The sequence below is a fragment of the Haliotis asinina genome, chromosome 2 (genome assembly GCF_037392515.1).
Source record: "Haliotis asinina isolate JCU_RB_2024 chromosome 2, JCU_Hal_asi_v2, whole genome shotgun sequence".
NCBI lineage: Eukaryota > Metazoa > Mollusca > Gastropoda > Lepetellida > Haliotidae > Haliotis > Haliotis asinina.
This window is the reverse complement of record NC_090281.1, coordinates 72,172,316-72,192,304: the sequence shown is the minus strand read 5'-3', so window position 1 is coordinate 72,192,304 and position 19,989 is coordinate 72,172,316. Positions and strand designations below refer to the sequence as shown.

The following is a 19,989-nucleotide window of genomic DNA, read 5'->3' as shown; positions in this document are numbered from 1 at the left end:
GTTTGTACTGGCATGCTCATGGGAATTACCTGCAGACAGGTCTACAGATTGGTCTGTGGCTCTTTATAATGGCGCTAGTTGCTCAATACAGAGAAAATGATATATCAAGGCAGCCAACAATTGAGCTGAGGTCAGACCAACACATTGCACACACTTAATTAAGTTGAGCTAATAACAAGCATTTGGAACCTGGGACGTTATCTACATGATCCCATGTGGATTCTCAACTAGGCAGAAAATTTAGTGTACAATGGGATGGCCTAATGGTTAAAGCATCTGCTGATCCTGGGAAGATGCCTTTGGTTCAATTCCCAGCATGTGTACAATGACTTAAGTCTACTTGTTATATATACCTTGCCATTCATAATATTCCCACTAACTTCAGCCAGTAAACAAAAACAACGAATCCAGTGATAGAGGTTCCAAGAAATACCTCTTCTGTCAAGGTATGATGGTATCACAACCTGAAATAAGCCCTGACTTAAACCGACTTTTCACTGATTAAACCATTATGTTGTCATACTAATGATCTTGCTGTTGACACTATGCAAGGAATTCACTGGCTATTCTGAATACACATTTTAAGCAATTAAAGGTGACTCAACTACATGTAATAATATAAAATAATAGACAAATCATATTTCATCAAGGACATGTCAGAAGTGACTCATATCTGTTGATTCTAATTCCAGAATTTCGTTTCACCATTAATAGTAAAAAAATATGAATGATCATTATGGTATTATCTAAACACAAACGTCTACATGTAATGAAAGTAATATCTACTGTCAACTAATAACATCCTAGAGATTAATTATTAAGGACTAGTAAAACTGTTCAAGGTGACAGTCAAATTGCTAATAATGACAATTCAATTATCACTGCCCACAGTGACACTATTGCAACCAAGAGACAGATCATTATAATTTGACATAATTTTCATCCCAGAACATTGCACAACATCATGTCCCGAATGGGCAAGTGGGTTTACTTTTACATCGCTTTTAGCAATATTCCACAAATACCATGGCAAGGGATACCAGTCATGGGCCTTGTACATTGTACCCATATGGAGAATCAAACCCATGCTTTCAGCATGATGAATAAAGTCTAAACTGCTGGACTACCCCGCCGTCACTATCATGCTCTGAGTATTCCTACCATTGAGGTCCTCGGTGTGTCTGATGGTGAAGCTGGACTTGGTGATGTCATAGTGCTCTATCAAAGTCTTGTTGGTGTTCAAATCTGGAACAGACAAAGGGACAGTCAGTATCTACATGATTACTGAATGGATCATAAACCTTTCTGGTTTCACTGGTTCAAGCACTCAATCAGATATATCACACAACAGAGATGAATAGATAACTGCTTATGCCAAGTACAATTCATATTGTATATACCATCTTGGTGTCATTAAACTGAAAGTTCATGACAAGCAAATAATGAAACAGATATGTTAAAAATTATGAGGTTAGTGTTCAAGTTACTGTTTGAAAGTATTTGCTGCCAACATGTCATTAAAGTTGAAACAAAACTGGGATTCTTTCAAGTGAATGAGTTTCGTATTACTCCACTTTCAGCAAAGATTCCAGCAATATCATGGCAGAAGAGTGAGACACGACACGAGATGGGCTTCACATCTTATACCAATGAAAGGAATCAAACCCATGATTTCAGCATGACAAGCAAATGCTTTAATCACTATGCTAGTAGATTCCCACTCTCCCCAACCTTCAAGTTAACTTAAACATATTTTTTTCTTATTTTAATATTTTGTTTTTGGACATTTGGGGGAGCTTGGGAAACATACTTACACCACAGTATCAGAATTCACACTCTAATAGTTGTTGCATCATCGGTATTGCAGAATAACAGTTGTGACAGCATTATCACATCTATCATTAATGGTTGTAACAGCAAAAGTATCCACCAATGAAAGCAAACACAGCAATAGATTTATTGCATGACTTGAAATTGGAACAGTAAATACTATGGGTGTAACACCTGGGGATAATAATGTCAAGATATTTCATTCACAACTTCTTGAGAGCCCCCTTCACAGCAGTCCTACCGAACCATGTATCAATGACTCTCCTATAGTAACCTTGACCTTGCCAGAATACCTGGACACACCAACACCCAAACATCTCATCCCCCCCAGTTCTCTTCCCCTCCTCCAGCTGAAACTATGCTTCCTCAAACTTTGCACCACAAATAGATTCTAGGCCTCTGCATGAGGTCATGTGGCTATAAATAGCTCACAGTCTGTAACCCGATCTGGTCTTAAGATAAATATAGCCAGGGACCTCCTTCCTTGTACTGCTCAGCAGGGAAGAGACAAGGAGATGGCAGGAGTCACCATGTGGGTAAAACGCCTTGGGACAAAGGAAATGAGCAGTATTGACTCACTGAATCTTGGAAACATACTGCATTCTACACAAAACACAGCCACACTCTTGACCTGGAATATCTTTAAGGACACAGACTAATCATTAACGCAGTCACACGCGGGCAAATTTTCTCTCAATACGATAATGAATTGACAAAAAAATCTGCTTACAATTTCTTGCATGATACCAACCATTTCTTTGTAAAGTGTGGTACCATATGCTGTCCATAGTTTGAAAATACTGAATTATAAAATCTTTTGTATGAGCATTTTCTGCAAATCCTCAAAAGTATTTATAAACTCATGTTTAAAGTTTATGTTTAGGGGGAAAGCATTTAACTATGCTGTTACAGCCTGTTTGCTGTACCCTTTTCCTTTAATATGTATTATACTTTAATGTGTATTACATGTCATTCGGGAAACAAAATACTGTTTAAATCGTGAAAATATTTTTCACAGATTTAACTCAAGAAACAACACATGTATTTCAGCTTTGTCAGGCTTGTGCTGCACTGAACCTGATAAATGAAGGTGATAACGATATCTTACGGGTGATAAAGAATATATTATAGGTGATAACAAACATATTATAGGTGATAACAAACATATTTGAGGAAACAGCTGTTTATCATATCCACATTTAATCAAAACGCTGAACATTTAATTTTTAGAGAATTTTCCTTAAAATGTAGTTAGAACAATATCTCCAAAAAGAAATTCATTTGTTATGCCAAAATAATGCCTTTGGATCAGGAAATCTGAGCACTGAGTGAGTGAGTGAGTGATTGAGAGTGAGTGAGTCTACTTTTACACCACATTCAGCAATGTTCCAGCAATATAGGAGCAACCAGTAAAAAAATGAGTCTGTATCAGACAATCCAGTGTTCAAAAGCATGAGCATCACTATTATTGATTGTCTTGGTGATTATATGCTAAAATTGGATTCTACAACTTGTTTACCATCAGCAAACACAACACATAAACTGTATTTCTATCAGAAACAAAACATTTGATAATAGTAAGAGTGAGTGAGTGAGTGAGTTTAGTTTTACGCCGCACTCAGCAATATTCCAGTTATATGGCGGCGGTCTGTGAATAATCGAGTCTGGACCAGACAATCCAGTGACCAACAACATGAGCATCGATCTGCGCAATTGGGAACCGATGACATATGTCAACCAAGAGAGCCCGACCACCTGATCCCATTAGTCACCTCTTGTGGCAAGCATGGGTTGCTGAAGGCCTCTTCTACCCCGGGACCTTCACGGGTTGATAATAGTAAGAAGAAATAATGTGTACTTTTATAGAGGTGAATTCCATACACCAAGAGCATGTTCGACAAACAGTTCATTATTGCCCCAGATAACCTAAGTTGTTAGTGAGGCGCTAGAAGTTTATAGTCATATGACACAGTTCAACAGTCATCCATTTTCTGTTGAGTAAATCTTACATAAAATTATAAGAGATTTCAATCAATCCAAAATTCAAATGATTGTCCTGAAGTGTTTATTCTTTATCTATGCACCAGTTGGATCATCTTGCATGCTCCCAAATCCAGCATGTATGATATCTGTAACAAACTACATCCTGTATCTCAATATTGCATCATTTCAACCCTAAATTAGTTCTGCTATAATGTCAAGTATTTACCCTACTAAATTTCATCTGTACATTGCCTGAATATTACATTCAACAGACACCATAAAACCATGCAATTCCCACAAATAATGGAACTGGAAGCCTGTCTTGTGTCTAACTCTTATGGGGAAGATGTCTTAAGTCACGCAGTTACACATGCAGCATGATTTAATAACATTCCACACCATGCAATACATGTCCGCCTCACAGCCTGCTGAGTCGGTTGTCTTAGTAACAAGTTCCTTTCAATTGATGGAAGTTCATTCTGCCCGAATCAATGAGAGAGTAATAATATGCCCAACATTCCCTTTCCAATTCCACTTCGGGAGCTTGACATCATGTTGTGACAGCTGGACATCAACGGAACATTGGCTGGTCAAGAAACGTCCATTTCCATTATAACATAAACTTACACAGTTACCCATATACATAGATCCATGCTCCCAACAGACAGAGGTATTGCAGGAGGCTGATGTCAAGCCATGGCAGTAGACTGAGAGCAATATGAGTCCGTGTTATTTACAAGTGAGACACCTATGAAGAGTGAGTGAGTGACTTTAGTTTTACACCGCACTCAGCAATATTCCAGCTATATGGCGGCGGCCTGAAATAATCGAGTCTGGACCAGACAATCCAGTAATCAACAACATGAGCATCGATCTGCGCAATTGGGAACTGATTATATGTGTCAACCAAGTGAGTGGACCTGACCATCCGATCCCTTTAGTCGCCTCTCATGACAAGCACAGTCGCCTTTTATGGCACGCATGGGTTACTGAAGGCCTATTCTACCCCGAGACCTTCACAGGTCACACCTATGCAGAGAGTTTTAATGGATGTCAACTTCTTTAGCGCAAAGAACACAATGTTTCAGAGAATGTCCTTGCTCCTTCAGCAGATGAATGAATGGTGTGATGCAGACACATACATGCACACATACATGTAAGAACAAAAGTACTTAGACACATATATGCTCTCTGTCTCATACCATTCATTCACCTGATTAAGGGGGAGGGATGTTACATTAATCAAAGTATTCATGCTACCTACAGCAGTATAAAAGTAGTTATCCATACCCTCTATTAAGCTGAATGAAATTTGGCATAGTGATAGCCAATCAAAACGCATTATGTTACATTACATTGCGTTACGTTACCGCACATCCATAACTGGCTTCATAGTAACTACATTAATACAAAAGGCTCTGTTGATCCTTAACTTCTTTTGACTACTATACAATTTAGCATGGTTATAGCACATGCAGAGCTGTTGATTAATGCAGATCCTGCAGATGTAAAGCCTATATTTTATTCAAACATTCAATGGGCTACTGCTTGCGGTAAATATTTGAAAGCAGGCGATTCAAAATGAACACTGGGTCGAAACAGTTCAACGGCTGCATTAAGCCAGGAGTCTAATGTAGTCAATGTGCCAAGCCAGGTGGAATGGACATCGAGTAATTTATTTAACGGTCCTGTTACATGTTTGTGGCTAGAATGAAGTGTTCATTACCCCGATCTCCCTATTACTGACGAGTAATCAGACTGTGAATTAACAGAACTGATCCACCTAGACTTGGAGTAAGTGGACTCAAGACTTGTCTTTCAGTTCCAATAAATCCCAATTACCTTAGCACATGAGGAATACATTTAGCAGTTCATCAACACTTGGAACAGACCTCTGCTGGTATACCCCACGTGACACTTGAAGCCAATTATAAGGCATCTCAAATCTCTTATTATAATGACTGAGTTAGGTTTTAAGGCACTTTTAGCAATATTTCACTAATATCATGGCTTGGACATCAGAAATGGGCTTCACACATATTACCAATGTGGAGAATCGAACTCTTAATAGGGTGTGTGTGTCTGTAAATTTGTTTGTTGGAAAAAGCCCCACTCAGCAATGTTCAGCTCAAGGACACAAGGGTCTGAATAGTCCAGTCTGGATCAGACAATCCTGGGATTGATATTTTGAGCAACAACTGGGGTATTATGCCATGCATTCAGGATCTACAACCAGTACAGGTTCCTAGAAACTGATTCTGAACCCGATACCAGAGGTCAATTCCAGCTCTACTAAGTAATTAATTGAGTTCTACCTTCTAGTTGTATGTTACTATACTAGCTCCAGATAAGATTTATCTCAAGTGGGTACTGTACCAACTGTATTATATGGAACTGTGTCTTACGAATACTTTCAAATATGTGGGTATTTCAGTAATTTTACTCACCTTCAGAAGCATATGTCATTGAGGTAAGTTTAGAAAGCAAGTATGTGCTGCCTTATATCATACCTAATCGACCAAATTAAATATAATGTCAATGATTTCATAAAAAATCAATCATCCTGTACTGACAGTACAACACTAGTCCTCTACTATCAGCACAACTTCATAATAAATCAATGTCTTTTTCATCACGCTAGCAATACTTTAAATTTTGAATGTAACATTTTAAATGTGTAACAGGTACACACCAGTTAATTTTCAATGTACAACTGGAAACTTCTTGTGCATGTTTTACCCGGATACGCAAACCAATGGTTGATTGCATGAGTGAAAATCCCAAGCCAGGGTCAAATACCACATAATGAACCAGTTCACAAGATTCACAAGATTTTTTCACGATTCAAGATTCTTTATTCAGTATCAAAGACCTCCAGTTCAGTGTACATGTATATATGCCACCTGTGACAGACATTGGTTGCTTGGTAACTGCATCCAAAATTCAGTTGCCATACAATATCTACAACACATAGTTTAACTTGTATCTGTCTAAGTACGTAACATTCCAACGCAGAACTAGTCTGCAGAAAGATGAGAAACTATGCGTGTTTAAACGTCATTATGCTCTTGGCATCATTTTAAATAATTTTGCAGCCGCTTCACAAAAATGTACTGGCATCCTTTTAAAAGTACAACAGAATAAGAACGTTTTTGTCACAAGCAAATCAGTTTATCCATCTAAGGCTCCCTTAAGGATGAACAAGACACAGGCAAAAATGTAGTCGTCTATAAAAAATTAGACATGCAAAAATAACCCAAATGAAGGTCCCATTCTAAATCCTTAAATCCATTCTTTGAAAATTTAATACAAACACACATTCTGCCCTAATGATCAAAGCCCTTGTCTTGAAACTAGGACTTGTTCTTACATAAGCATCTAATGATTCTGTTATTTTAGAAAAAAGTAAAAATACAGAAATGTACGGAACAGCTGTCTCCTCTGTTTCCCATTGCCATGCTAAGCAGGGCAAATATAGAACGAACACCGCAGTAGTACAAGGCACAGTCAAGCTGAGAAAAAAATCAATCATTGTTACACAAAACACCAGCAAGAGTGATGACATCAACATCACCTCTCTCCCTCAACATCGCACACATCTCATCATGAAACAGACAAATCTAGCTCCAGCTGGTAACTGATTTGACTTTCTGAACCAAAACAGTTCTTTTGCAACAAATCTTAAGCCAAGAACAGCAGAGGATTGATCTGCTGTGATGGGAATAGAAAGGAAAGGATCTCAATTTGTAGGACAGAGTTTCTGAAATCGCAACTGGTGTTTGGTGCGACTTCTTCGATGGCAGTCATGACCTTCCCTGGTAATAAAAAAGCATTCATGGATACTTCTTTGTGGAAACTGGAGCAACTGTCAAAATATAATTTTTCAGCGTCTGGGCGCAATGCAGTTGTCAAGCTGAAAGTTGTTACAATCAAGATGGTGTCAATACAGTCATCTGAGAACAGCTATCTGGCAGCCTGCCTAATATCTCTCTGGGAGAAGCAAGTTAATGAAATATTAATATAGCAATTCCAGCACTGTAATGAAGATCTGTGCCAATTTGCAAATCCTTGAATGAGACTAGCCACTCGAATTTCATGGCTATTCTTCTGAACAAAATCATTAGTGCAAAAAAAAACACGTTTTGAAAATTGTCTCAGATTTCTGATCCTCTCCCAACAAAAACATGTCTTAATGTACTGAAAAAAATGTTTGTGGGGAAAAAAGCCAGTGTTTGGCTTGTATGTCTTGTCTTGACAGTGTATGTATGGAAGCAAAAGCAGAAATAGTATTTGGGCTTCAATTCAAATTGCAGCCTACAAGCTTCAAGCCATGAACGTCTGGCCATTCTTTCATAAAATTGGTCCCTACTTTTTAATCACTATGAATACATTCCTGTAGGCCTCCAGTGCACCTTAAAGAGAAGCGCATAGTACCAGTTACACTCTGTGAATAGAGCATTAGGACATATTCACCCTCTGCTCTTGCTGTGGAATGATGAGATCCGAGATTGATGAGCCAGGTGAGAGGTCTGCTCAACTAGAACTAGGTGGAAGTTTGGCTGCTGCATACTTAACCTTAACTGATTTTCACTGTGACATGAGGAGTTACATAGCATGTTCCTGTCCGAGTGAACTTTACTGCTGCATGTTTTAGCAAGGCATCGTTTCAATTCATCACACCCTAGAATCTGAAGATGAAATTTGGCATTGTTTCAGCACATCATTAGGCTTTGTTTCAGCACACCATACTCCAGAATTTGACAATTTAGGCTATCATTTCAGCACATCATACTCTAGGGACCAAATAGGCCTCGTTTCAGAACATTACACCCCTGAATCAGGAGATCAGTGGGGCACTATTTCAGCACACTATACCCCAATCAGATAAGTAGGTATTATTTCAGAACATCATGCCCTGAATCAGGAGATCAGTTAGAACTTGTTTCAACCGATCATACCCATGCAGATCGCTGAAGTAGTGTTTCAGCTCATTAGCTCAACCTTCAGTTAGGCATTTCACTAATTACAAAGTTCAGTGACCTGATTCAGCCATATCAAACTGGTTCTGTTTCAGCACATTTCAGCCTTGTCTGGTGTTCAGCCAGGATAATTAAACCAGCCTGTCTATTTTTACCAGCTTAGTCTGAGTTTAGACAGCATGTTTTCCTGACGTTCACTACTTCCCTGTGTGGAAATGATAAGATATGATGTATGTGTAATGATGGATAAGGCTCCCTGCACATACTTCCCTATCCTGAACAGATCCGTCCTCACACTGCACAGAGCATAAGGACATTCTACTCTTCTGTCAGGCTAAAGCTTAGTCTCAGAATATACGTAATTTTGACTGTGGTAAATAAACCCATTTAACCTGAAAAGGAGCCCCAGGGGGACCAGAAATTCAGAGATTTCCCAACCTGGGGAAATCTAAACTGGCTTCATATAAGGCTTTTACACTGCAGGCTGTAGAGAAACTAATATGCTTGAGGGACTAAATTCTTCTGGGCTTGTACTGCAACCTTTCCACTAGCACTTGGGTCTCTGAATACAAACATTGAAGCTGAGGAGGAGCCCTGTTGAGATGGGAAATCCTGAACCTGTGTTAATCTAGATTTGCTATGTTTAGGGCTTTAGCACTTCAGGGACTGTGATTCAGACTATGGAGCCTTTTGAAAAATATGGTTGGTTTGAATGTTGTTCAATGCCACATTCATCAAAAGAACCAGTGACGGGTGCACCTGTTGAGTGCCACAACTGTATCATATTACAAAATGACACTGCATTTGATTTATGGTGGATAAAATCAGTCAGTGTTTTAATCTTCCCTCCTATGCGGTTAAATCAAGTTCTTTACTTGTTTACTTACATGGGCATGGATCTAACACCTGAGTGATAAAAAGTACCCATATCAAGACGAATTATAAAGTGACTATGCATTTGATCTTTGGTGAATACTGCAGGTTAATGTCTTCATTATCATTCCTTAGCCAATCAATGTGTTGGGTCGTTCCATACAGACTAAAGCTACAGTCGACGATCAGACATAAAACAGATGGTAGCTCCACATGGAGGATCTAGAAATCTGGCCTCATTAACCAGGGGTAATACTTCTGCTAGTGTATGCGAGAAGTAGAGGCAGTGGTGCATGGCAGTGCCATGGCAATACCAATACTCTCTACAGTACGTATACATACAAGACCAGCAATGCTTCTACGCTCAGACAGCACAAGACCAGTCTGTCTCACAGTCCCTGAACCCTGCAAAGCTAGAGCCCTAAATGAAGGTCTGCAGGGTTCCCGTTGATGCAGAAAACCTGCGTATATGACACAGTGTGAAGTGAAAATATGCATAAAAAACAAATACTGCGTCGCTTCTGATGCAATCATGTAATTAATCAAAACTACACAATTGAATGGTATAGGTAATGAATGTAATGAAAATGATTTCTGATTTCAAACTGATTCAAAAGTACACATTATAATTCTTTAGAATTCAGACTTAGAGGCACATACCTGAAAAAAGAGAGAAATTGTTAGATGAAAATCTATTATCTTTGTAAATTGTTTGCCCCCCACATTTGGATTTTGACAATGTTTCGGGGTAATTTCAGACCCCCATAATCAGGTGAACTGAATGAAATGTTGTGTTTCAAAGAATTAAAAAGAAGACTTATCTAGAAAGATCTTCGTCATATATACAATTTCTAAATGCCACTATAAGACATCAAATTAAAAGTAGCTATTGATTTTGAAACTGATAATAGCAACCTTCTTATTACATTAGGTACTGGTGTTTGTGCAAAATAATCCAAATCAGTTGAACATCTTCAAATTTGAATTATATATAGAGTTAAATCATATTGATTGATGGTGATAAGTGTTAGGCTGTCCAGTAAGTAGAGTGTTCGCAATATTATTCCAAATTCCACTTGCCAGTCGGGCTAGCCACCTGAAACTTACAAACGACAAAATAATACACTAATTTAAATGTAGAAACTAAGAAAAAGACTAAAAAAATAGAGAAACACTCTGAGAAAAAAAAATGACCGCATGAACAATCAGCAGGCAGTTCGGCCAGTGACCATGGTGACTGGGGAAATTACTGGCCCGATTTGATTTTTACTAGCCACTGGCTAGCAGATTAGATTGAAGCATGTTTATTGTAACAAAACCATGTATATGTCCTCAGAGATCTATATTCCATCTCCAGCATTACCCATCTTAGTCACACTTGTACCTCAAGGTGAAGCATGCTGCAGTTTGTTAAATGAGTTTGTTGTGGTCTACAGGTCTACAAATAGTGCACACACTTAGCCCTTGTTGACAAGGGAGAAGGATGATGACGTGAAGAAGGCACACATACCCACAGTGTGGATTCAGAACATGTCCCCTGTAAAAGGTATCCCACAATCAGTGGTTAAGCTTTGTGGATATGAATCAATCATCACTTGTTCATGTTCTTTGAGAGGCATTTTAGAAGTTGTAAACATGAAGGAAACCAAGACCTACAGATAGTGTTAAGCTGATTATCCACAGAACTTGGTTTTTCCTTCATCACTGTTCATGTTTTCACACGTTTTTAAAGCATCATTGGTATAGGGATCTCTGTAACCATGCTCTAGTGCCATGCACCCACTGAAATATGAAATGGTACATTTAATATGACCAGCAGACCCTTCTAGAATAAGCAATATTGATCAGACTATGAACATGTGCCCTTAGGTTTTAGGATCCAGAAGAAGAACTAAATCAGGGTCGCAAAATCACATTAGGAAGGTTACAATCTGTCAAAGTTCCATAATTAGCCATGGGCTTATGAATGTCAAATGTCGCAACTCCACAAACATAGCTCTACAAATGCATTGTGGACTGGTACCCAGTTCCCAGCAGGTAGGAGAGGGCCTTCAGCCCATTTCCATTACGTCCTGGAGAGAACTCTGCTGATCAACACTGAATAATTTACAGACTGTCTGACTACAGCTATACATGGTCAGTAGATATACGATGTTTGATGCTGTAGAGAGAAATGTTCCAGCTCCACCAGGACAGCAGATCAACAATGGAGTCTAGGCAATACTACAGCTCTCATGAACAGTCAGAGCTATCAGCAAAATTCCAGCTATCACAGCAGGGGACAAGAAAAATGGCCTTCACATTTTTAATGTATGTGGAAATTGAACCCCGGTGACAAGCGAACGCTTTAACCACCAGGCTACTCTACCCATTCCTCATGAACCGTGAGTATTAGACACAAAGCAAGCAATCAATGCCAATGTGACCACCCTATTCAAGTTCAAATGTTGACATTGTTTGACCCACATGGAGAATCAAACTCACCAGAGGAAACACAATAACCACTATCCTACCTAAACACCTCTTATCAAAGAAACCCATGAAAAAAATGCTGACAAGTTCTGCAACCACCAGCATCCCTTCGATTGAATAAAATAACAAAAACACACATTCCTCCACAAAACAGATAGCTCATTGTTCAGAAGCAATCTATTTGCACTTCATAATTCCAAGTTCCCAAGGAACAGCGAGCCTGCGGCTAATATAAAATTATACAAAACATTTTTTTAACAGAAGCTCAATCCAATTTAAAATTGATTTATTACAGCACTTGTGTTGTCACATTTGGGACAAGAGGAGTTCCTGGGAATTGCTGCCCAAATTGCACATTCTTCAGCCCAGAAAACTCTCCACAAATCAATGTTTGATCTTGGAAATGTATCGACTGCTGGCTGCATATTCTTGCAACATTTGTGTACCATTATTGACTATTTATGGAGATTGTCATGTTTCAATCAGCCAGCTAGGAACTTCAGTGTCCATATTTGACAAATAGGCTGGTATCACAGCAGCCCTGTATATCATGTACAGCACAGTGAAGCCACAGCCTCATCCTGTTTACATGGGGAATATTGACCAGAAGCAACCACTTCTAGTGACTGTGTTTTTCGCCATGATTATAAGACGACCTCTGATAAAATAAATAGAAAATAATGGTATCTGAAAATATTGGTTATGGTTTGGATGTAATAAAACATGGTGCTTTGATCAATTGTTTCCTGACCAGTGATATAAACCAGTGTTTTTGTTTTAGGACATTTGAGGCTTAAAACAGATGAATGCAAAACCTAAAACACAGTGCTCTAGGTAAACATACAAATATATTTTACGGAAACCAGAAAACATTAACGGATATATTTATCTCAAAATCACTAACAAAATGCACAATTTCTGAACATGACATTCAAGATGGCTATCTATTTCTGTTCATATTACAAAGAACAACTATGGACAAATACTATACAATGCAGTTGGTACACAATACAACATACATGATGCATGAATACAATTTTTCACAATGTTCAACAAGAGGTCAAAGTCATCAATATCCCCTGCAACGTAAAATATTCTTCATGAATAGGTCTACTAATCATTATTACAGTATGTCAAAGTTTTGGTGGAAGGAATGTGGAAGGAGAATGTTGTAAGGTTTTACAGTTCTGCGCATGAAAAGAATACTACCACCAAATGCAGCTGAGGTCATCTTCTTGCCCTGGAAATGCAAAAATACATCTTATTCAGAAATCCAAACCTACCCAAAGGCACCACTATACCACCTGACCTATCTATTAGCTAAATTTGGTGAAGAAATAGAGAATGGTTTTAAAGTTCTGCTCTAGAAAAGAGCACAACCACCAATTTCAAAGTCAAACTTGTTTTCATGGACACTATAAAAAATACATTCCACACACTCGTGAAACCCATAAAAGGCACATCTAGAGATCATGATGAACATGGCAAACATGTGTACCAAGTCTGATAAAGCAAAACATTTGGGAGATCTGCTCTGGACAATATAACATCCTCAAACCGACAGACAAAGTCATGTTTCCATGGTAACCACAAAAAATAAAACTCATATCTGGGTCTAATCCTCAAAAGGCACATCTAGGGATCATGCTCAGTATATGGGGATATGTGTACCACATTTTATTAAGCTCGCGTGTATAGTTTGGAAGATCTGCTCCAGACAAGATGACACCCTCCAACTCACAGCATAAATCATGTTTCCATGGAAACCACCAAAAACAAATTTCATATCTGGGTCTAATGCCCAAAAGGCACATCTAGGCATCATGTTTGACATGTGTACCAAGTTTCATGAAGCTAGCATGTATAGTCAAGGAGATTTGCTCCGAAAAAACAATATCATCCTCATAGTCACCACAGCTTAAGTCGTGTTTCCATGGAACCCCCCCCCCAAAAAAATAAAATACATAAAATTCATATCTGGGTCTAACCCCCAAAAGGCACATTTGTCTGGTACATAGTCTGGTAAAGCTATCACAAATAGTTTCGGAGATCTACTTTCCTATACAACTTTGTTGTTGCAGGTGATACAAAAAACTCAAAATATAAAGTAAATTGAAAAAATACATTTTATAAATAAGAATATTTATCCTTGTGATCACTTGTAACTTTATCACTGACATCTTCTTTTATTCCCTAAAAGAAAAGCCTTCAGTTGTTCCCTATTAAACTTTTGGCCATGCTATCAAGACAAAGGAAAGTTTAGTTCAAAATTTTTAAAAATCACTCATACTTCCAACTATCACAAAAGCAATGATAACTCAAAATAAACATGAAATTACCAGTTAACAGAAAAAATACTAACAGGATTTATTCGAGTTACACTTCTTCCATCCAAAGTGTAGCATAAAACTCACTCAAACTCTTTCATCCAGTCCTCTTGTGCTCAAACCTCTTGTGCTCGGTGTTAAACTATACTCAAACCTTGCTTCAGCTCACTGCTCTACAATGGCTCAAACCTTAATGGTCAAACCTTGTTCGAAACATGATGCTCATGTACACATTTCAAAAAACAGAGTAGACCTATCTATATAATCCTGAGTGTATTATCAAAATGAAATTGCCATAACGATTACAAAACACTAAGTGAAAGGACAAGGTTGCACATGATCATTACAATCATCCTATGGATAGTACATATATCGTCAAAGCACTCTCATTTTACTGGCTACAATAATTTCATCAAAGAAAATTTACATTAAGGACATGAGGTCAATATTTGTTCTTAATACACCTTTGATCATGAGGAATAACCATATCAACATCATGTCCCCTTAATGATTCAATGCTTGGATTCATTTCAAAGTTCTTGAATTGACTCAAAATAAACAGCAGAAGACTGGTGAATCAATTGTCAACTCATGCATACACCATTCTGTAAATACATCATGTAGAAATTCAATAAATGGCAAGATTACATAAACACAATCCCCATGGCAACATAAATGTATCAGTTGGTTCCATGGCAACAAATGATAAAATAACCAAGGTAGTTTTTTAAAGAAATGGCTTAACACAGGCTCACAGGACCTTCTGAATGGCTGTTGGGTGCCGAGAAATATCCATAGAATCAAATTCTCTTTAACCTCCCTCATTTTCCCCAATGAATTGAAGGTCAAGCTACCGTCTTCCTCAAAACTGGTTTTCAATCATTATCTTTCAGAATGTCATGCCATAAATCATTCCCATATTAATCACTTGCAAACAACTCCCATTTGACAACCTTAAACCTTATTTCTTTACAGTCACCAAACTTCTGTAACAGAATCAGACGGACAGCTACAGTATTCAATTCAAACCAATCAAATTTCAATTTCATGAACTGCAATTGAATTTCAAAGAAATCTACTGTTACGACTGCATACAAATTGTGAGACAATCTAATCAGTTTGTTGCCATCACATTCTCCGTAACCCTGATGGCAAGCATAGCAATACCTTTAGGTTCAACCCAGTGTGCTAGCAAAATAATGCTTTGAGGTAAGACAAGAATATCCATCGACACCTTGGTAATTCTGTAACAAATTGAGTTGGTTCGCACAAATCATATTCACTTTCAAACACCAATTTCAGATCCATCGCACGACGTAAATGTTTTTGTCTCACATGCAAAAAAATATTTTTCTCCAAAAATGCAAATTGTAGCAATTGTTTTTCCCCAAAGGAGAATGTTAATAAGCTTTCTCAATGCAAGAACTGATCTTTTTCTCTGAATTACAGCTCAAGTGTGATATTTAATCATGAAATGTCACAGGGAAAGTCACTTTGTACAAGCTGAATAACTGTTTATCTTGACAGGGTTGGATCAATGTGTGATTACTGACACAGCATTACAGCTGCTATGCATTGTGACAGGTAGGCTGGGTTGTCTCCACATGTTTATTACTACTCTTAGGTACACAGCTTTAAATCTCCATAGGAACAGCATGATGGGCTGATCACATTCCCATCGCAACAACATGGCTGTCCCATGACAGAATAGTCTCCATGACAACAAGACTGTCCCATGTGCAGACAACTGTAACAACTTAACAGTGACATGACTTTTACATGTAAGAAATATTTCCATAGCAAAAACATAACAGTTCCATCATTGTAACATTTCCATAGCAACAACATGATGGTCTTCTTACATCTCCATAGCAACATGATTTTCATAGCAACTTGACTGTAACATCTCCATAGCAACATGACTATCGCATCACCGTAACATCTGCACTGAAATATCACTGTCCAGTGATGGTAGCAATTATCTTCTGAATCTCAAAAAGATTTCTCAAAAACACTGACCAGAAAGTATCAAATTTCTGGGCATCCCAAAAGTATCATTCATTACCTTGAAGAAGTGTGAACAAAATCCTACACTGCCTGAAAAGTTTCTATAATAATCCCACAAATGTGTGATCAATTCTATAAAATCTGCCTACTACTGCTTAACAGCAAGACAAGAAAGAGAAGATGATCCTATTTCAGATTTCCTTTTTCGTTTCTTTGTGTTTCAGGCCGGTTTTCATTCCCTAGAGATAGAATCCATTCTGAGGAATGATAAGTGAGATTGGTAATTAGCACAAACAAAGCAAAAAACGATACCCTGACAAGACTCATCTAAACACTTCTAATCATCACTAACAAGCACTAATCTTCAAATCATCACTAACAAGCACTAATCTGTCAGCACTACTGCAGACAATTGTGCAGGTCAGTCGACTGCAATTCAACACAGCCCTCATCTCATATAGTGGGCTTAATTAACACTCCTGAAATAACAAATGTCCAACTGAACAAGATTTCCCCATTTGGAATCGTTGGCTGATTAGGTAAAAACAAGCAGTGGTTCCCTGAAGAAACATATGTCATCAATGAATTATTTGGATGACATTTCAGCCCAAAGTCATGGACATGCTACCAATCCTCCACGTAACATCTGAAATCCAAGATTATTGTTGCAAAGAATACATAACTCGTAATTCAGGATCTGCGTTTGGCAACACACTGTCCATTAGATGCACTGGAATATTCATCATGGCCACCTACTACCTTTCAAGGCCACTCACTACATCACTGAACTTTCACAATTTCATAATGATAATGTTTTGAGAATTTCACAAGGCAAGCTGTTGTTCTTAAGCTTTTTCCACAGTCCAGAAATGAAAAGAAAATTATGTGAGGAAATAAGATCTTGAATAACCTTTCTGACACAAAGGAACAGTTTGAAACAGCTTGCATCCCCTTTGAGGAAACTGTACTGAAAATACTGTAAACAGAAATGTTATTTCAACTGCCAGCATAAGGTTAAATTGATCAGAAATATTATTTCTCCTAGGATTAACAAGACAACATACAAGCATTGACTACAGCTAACAAATGATGACTGAACAGACATGCTTTGCAAACACTATTGCATTCAATAAAGAAAATGAGATCAAGTTTAGATGTGACATTGCAGAAAACATCCCTACTGCACTTTCACATGAAATAACCTGTGAAAACAAAATTATGATCTCTAAATCAAGAGCAATTGACTTGTTAACAGATTGATCGGAACTTGTTAAATGGATATGAAATCTAATCTTCAAACCCCAGTCAGTGTAACATGAGACGAAATTACTAATGCATTAGCTAGCGAACATTTCCACATCCTGACATATCAGTCTATTTGTTTATTTATGAAAATTACATTCCTGCATGGACTATATGACTAACCACCTAGATAACAAGCCTTTTTTCAAAAGAGTGAAGGATTCTAATTACCTCAAGCAAACATATGATAGAGAAAAATTGTTATGGGACATGGCAAATTAATTGGTTCAAGTTACAATCGATGGACGTGAGACAGATCACAGCAAGGTCAAGGACATGTGGTGATTTGGTATTCTAATACACAACAGTAGATTATATGTATTTTCCTATCATGATAATTTTACCCAATGTCCATCATTTCTTTCTCAAAACCAGCTATCCCCTTGTTCAGCCACGTCCGTCTCTACCTGTTAATGAGTGAGTAAATGACTGAATGAGTGCAAAAGTCAGTAAGTTTAGTTCTATGCCACTTTCAGAAATATTCCAGCAATATCATGGCTGTGGACAGCAGAAACTGACTTGACACACTGTAACCATGTTGGAAATCAGAACAGGTCCTTGGACTGATGAAAAAAAGCTTTAAGCACAAAGTTACCCAATGCCCTGAATGAAGAAATATATGAATATTGATATTTTAATGACTAGACAAAATAACTCAAACAATATGAAAAGAAATCTGGTGATCCTTAAATTAATTTGAGTGGTATACAAAAGTTCCACACATTCCGACGTCCATCCTCTTTTGCATCCACTGAATCTAACTTACTTGCTGTCATTCCAAATTTTTATAGGAACATGACGCTGTATTTTGCATCTGGTAAACACAACATAACACATCCTTCAAGATCTATACACGCACATCACCTTTGCCTGTTTGCATTACTGAGTAAATGACAGTGCGATTCTCCATGTTCTGGTATATTCTGGCCCCTATGTTATTCTAGCTATTAAGTCAGCCCCTCCCTTTCTAACAAGCTAATATCAAACCTTCAGATAGCCCATCAGAGAGGCCCTTTCAAAGTACAGCTCCGGGGTATTGTTCCATTGGTTTCAGAAGTAATGCAATGACTTTGAAGTACATCATTTGGACTCATTTGTTTTCATTCAAATTCAATTCTCATAAATGCAACATGCACTTGTAACAGAAATATTTGTTAAGGTGCTAAACTTGCCATGTGCTATGTTTGCACGGCGTGGTGAAGTTATAAAAAGTCATTCCACTGTGATACCTTCCTCACCCAGCAGGATTTGATTGAAGGGAAGGATGTATAAGTTTGAAGCAGACATGCAGATTACAGGTATCTCTTGCTCTATTTGATTGGCTCTTACAGGCTTCAGCTACTATTTTCATGTCCGATAATTGACAGATTAATGTTGGTACTAAGAGTTTTACAGCACTCTTGAGTACAAACAAAATATGGATCTTGACAAAGCATGTGTAATAATTCACTGAGGCATAATTTTGTCATCTTCCATTCACAACTGAAAATCAGAGAGTGGCAACCGAAGACACACCGGCTGTTACCACTGGCCTAGCATCAATTTGTACGTTCTTTCAAGAAAATGTCCTGTATTTCCATTCCTTGGATTCTGACTTCCATCCTGTGGTGTTTAGCGTGTTTGCTTGGAGAATGGAAGGTCAGAGGTTCAGCTCCAAAGGGAGGTGTGGTGGAATAGCCCAGTGGTTAAAGAGTTCGTTCATTACACTCAAGACTCAGGTTCAATTCCACACATGAGTAAATCGTGTGAAGCCCGTTTATGTCATCGCCAGTGGTTATATAGCTGGAATATTGCTAAAAGTGGCATCAAAGTTAACTCACTTATTCACTCAGCTCCTATCTAATGAACTAACCTGGTCTGTATACAACTGGTTCTCAAAGTTCTCAAATCATATCCTTATGTTCCTATAATAGAAAGTGTCTAGGGCTTTCTTGCTGCTTAGGAATCAGATTTTATTTCCTAAGTAAGAACTATTCTCATAAAATGAAAAAAAAATTTGCTTCAGTAAATGAAAGAATTACCAGACTTTACTTTGCAGTATACTTCCCAAAGTGCAAATTACTTCACACACTCCAGGGAAACATCCCATAATTGTGCCTAAATAGAATGCTTATTGCAAAATCTGAAAAATGTGAAATTTTTCATGTTTTTTTTTTAAAAAACAGACAATATTTACCCTGCACAAAACGTTTCTTCAACATCACCTGAAAGTCACG

At 37.9% G+C, this 19,989-nt stretch overlaps 1 protein-coding gene across 2 annotated transcripts in view; it reads right to left on the bottom strand.

Moving 5' to 3' along the window:
• Positions 1-19,989, bottom strand: part of LOC137274263 (adenylate cyclase type 9-like) — a 60,530-nt gene that overhangs the window by 20,064 nt on the left and 20,477 nt on the right. For both annotated transcript variants that reach the window (XM_067807369.1, XM_067807370.1), the window contains exon 2: positions 1,162-1,245. In XM_067807369.1, the coding sequence (XP_067663470.1) occupies positions 1,162-1,245 (84 nt within the window). The remainder of the gene's footprint in view (positions 1-1,161; positions 1,246-19,989) is intronic.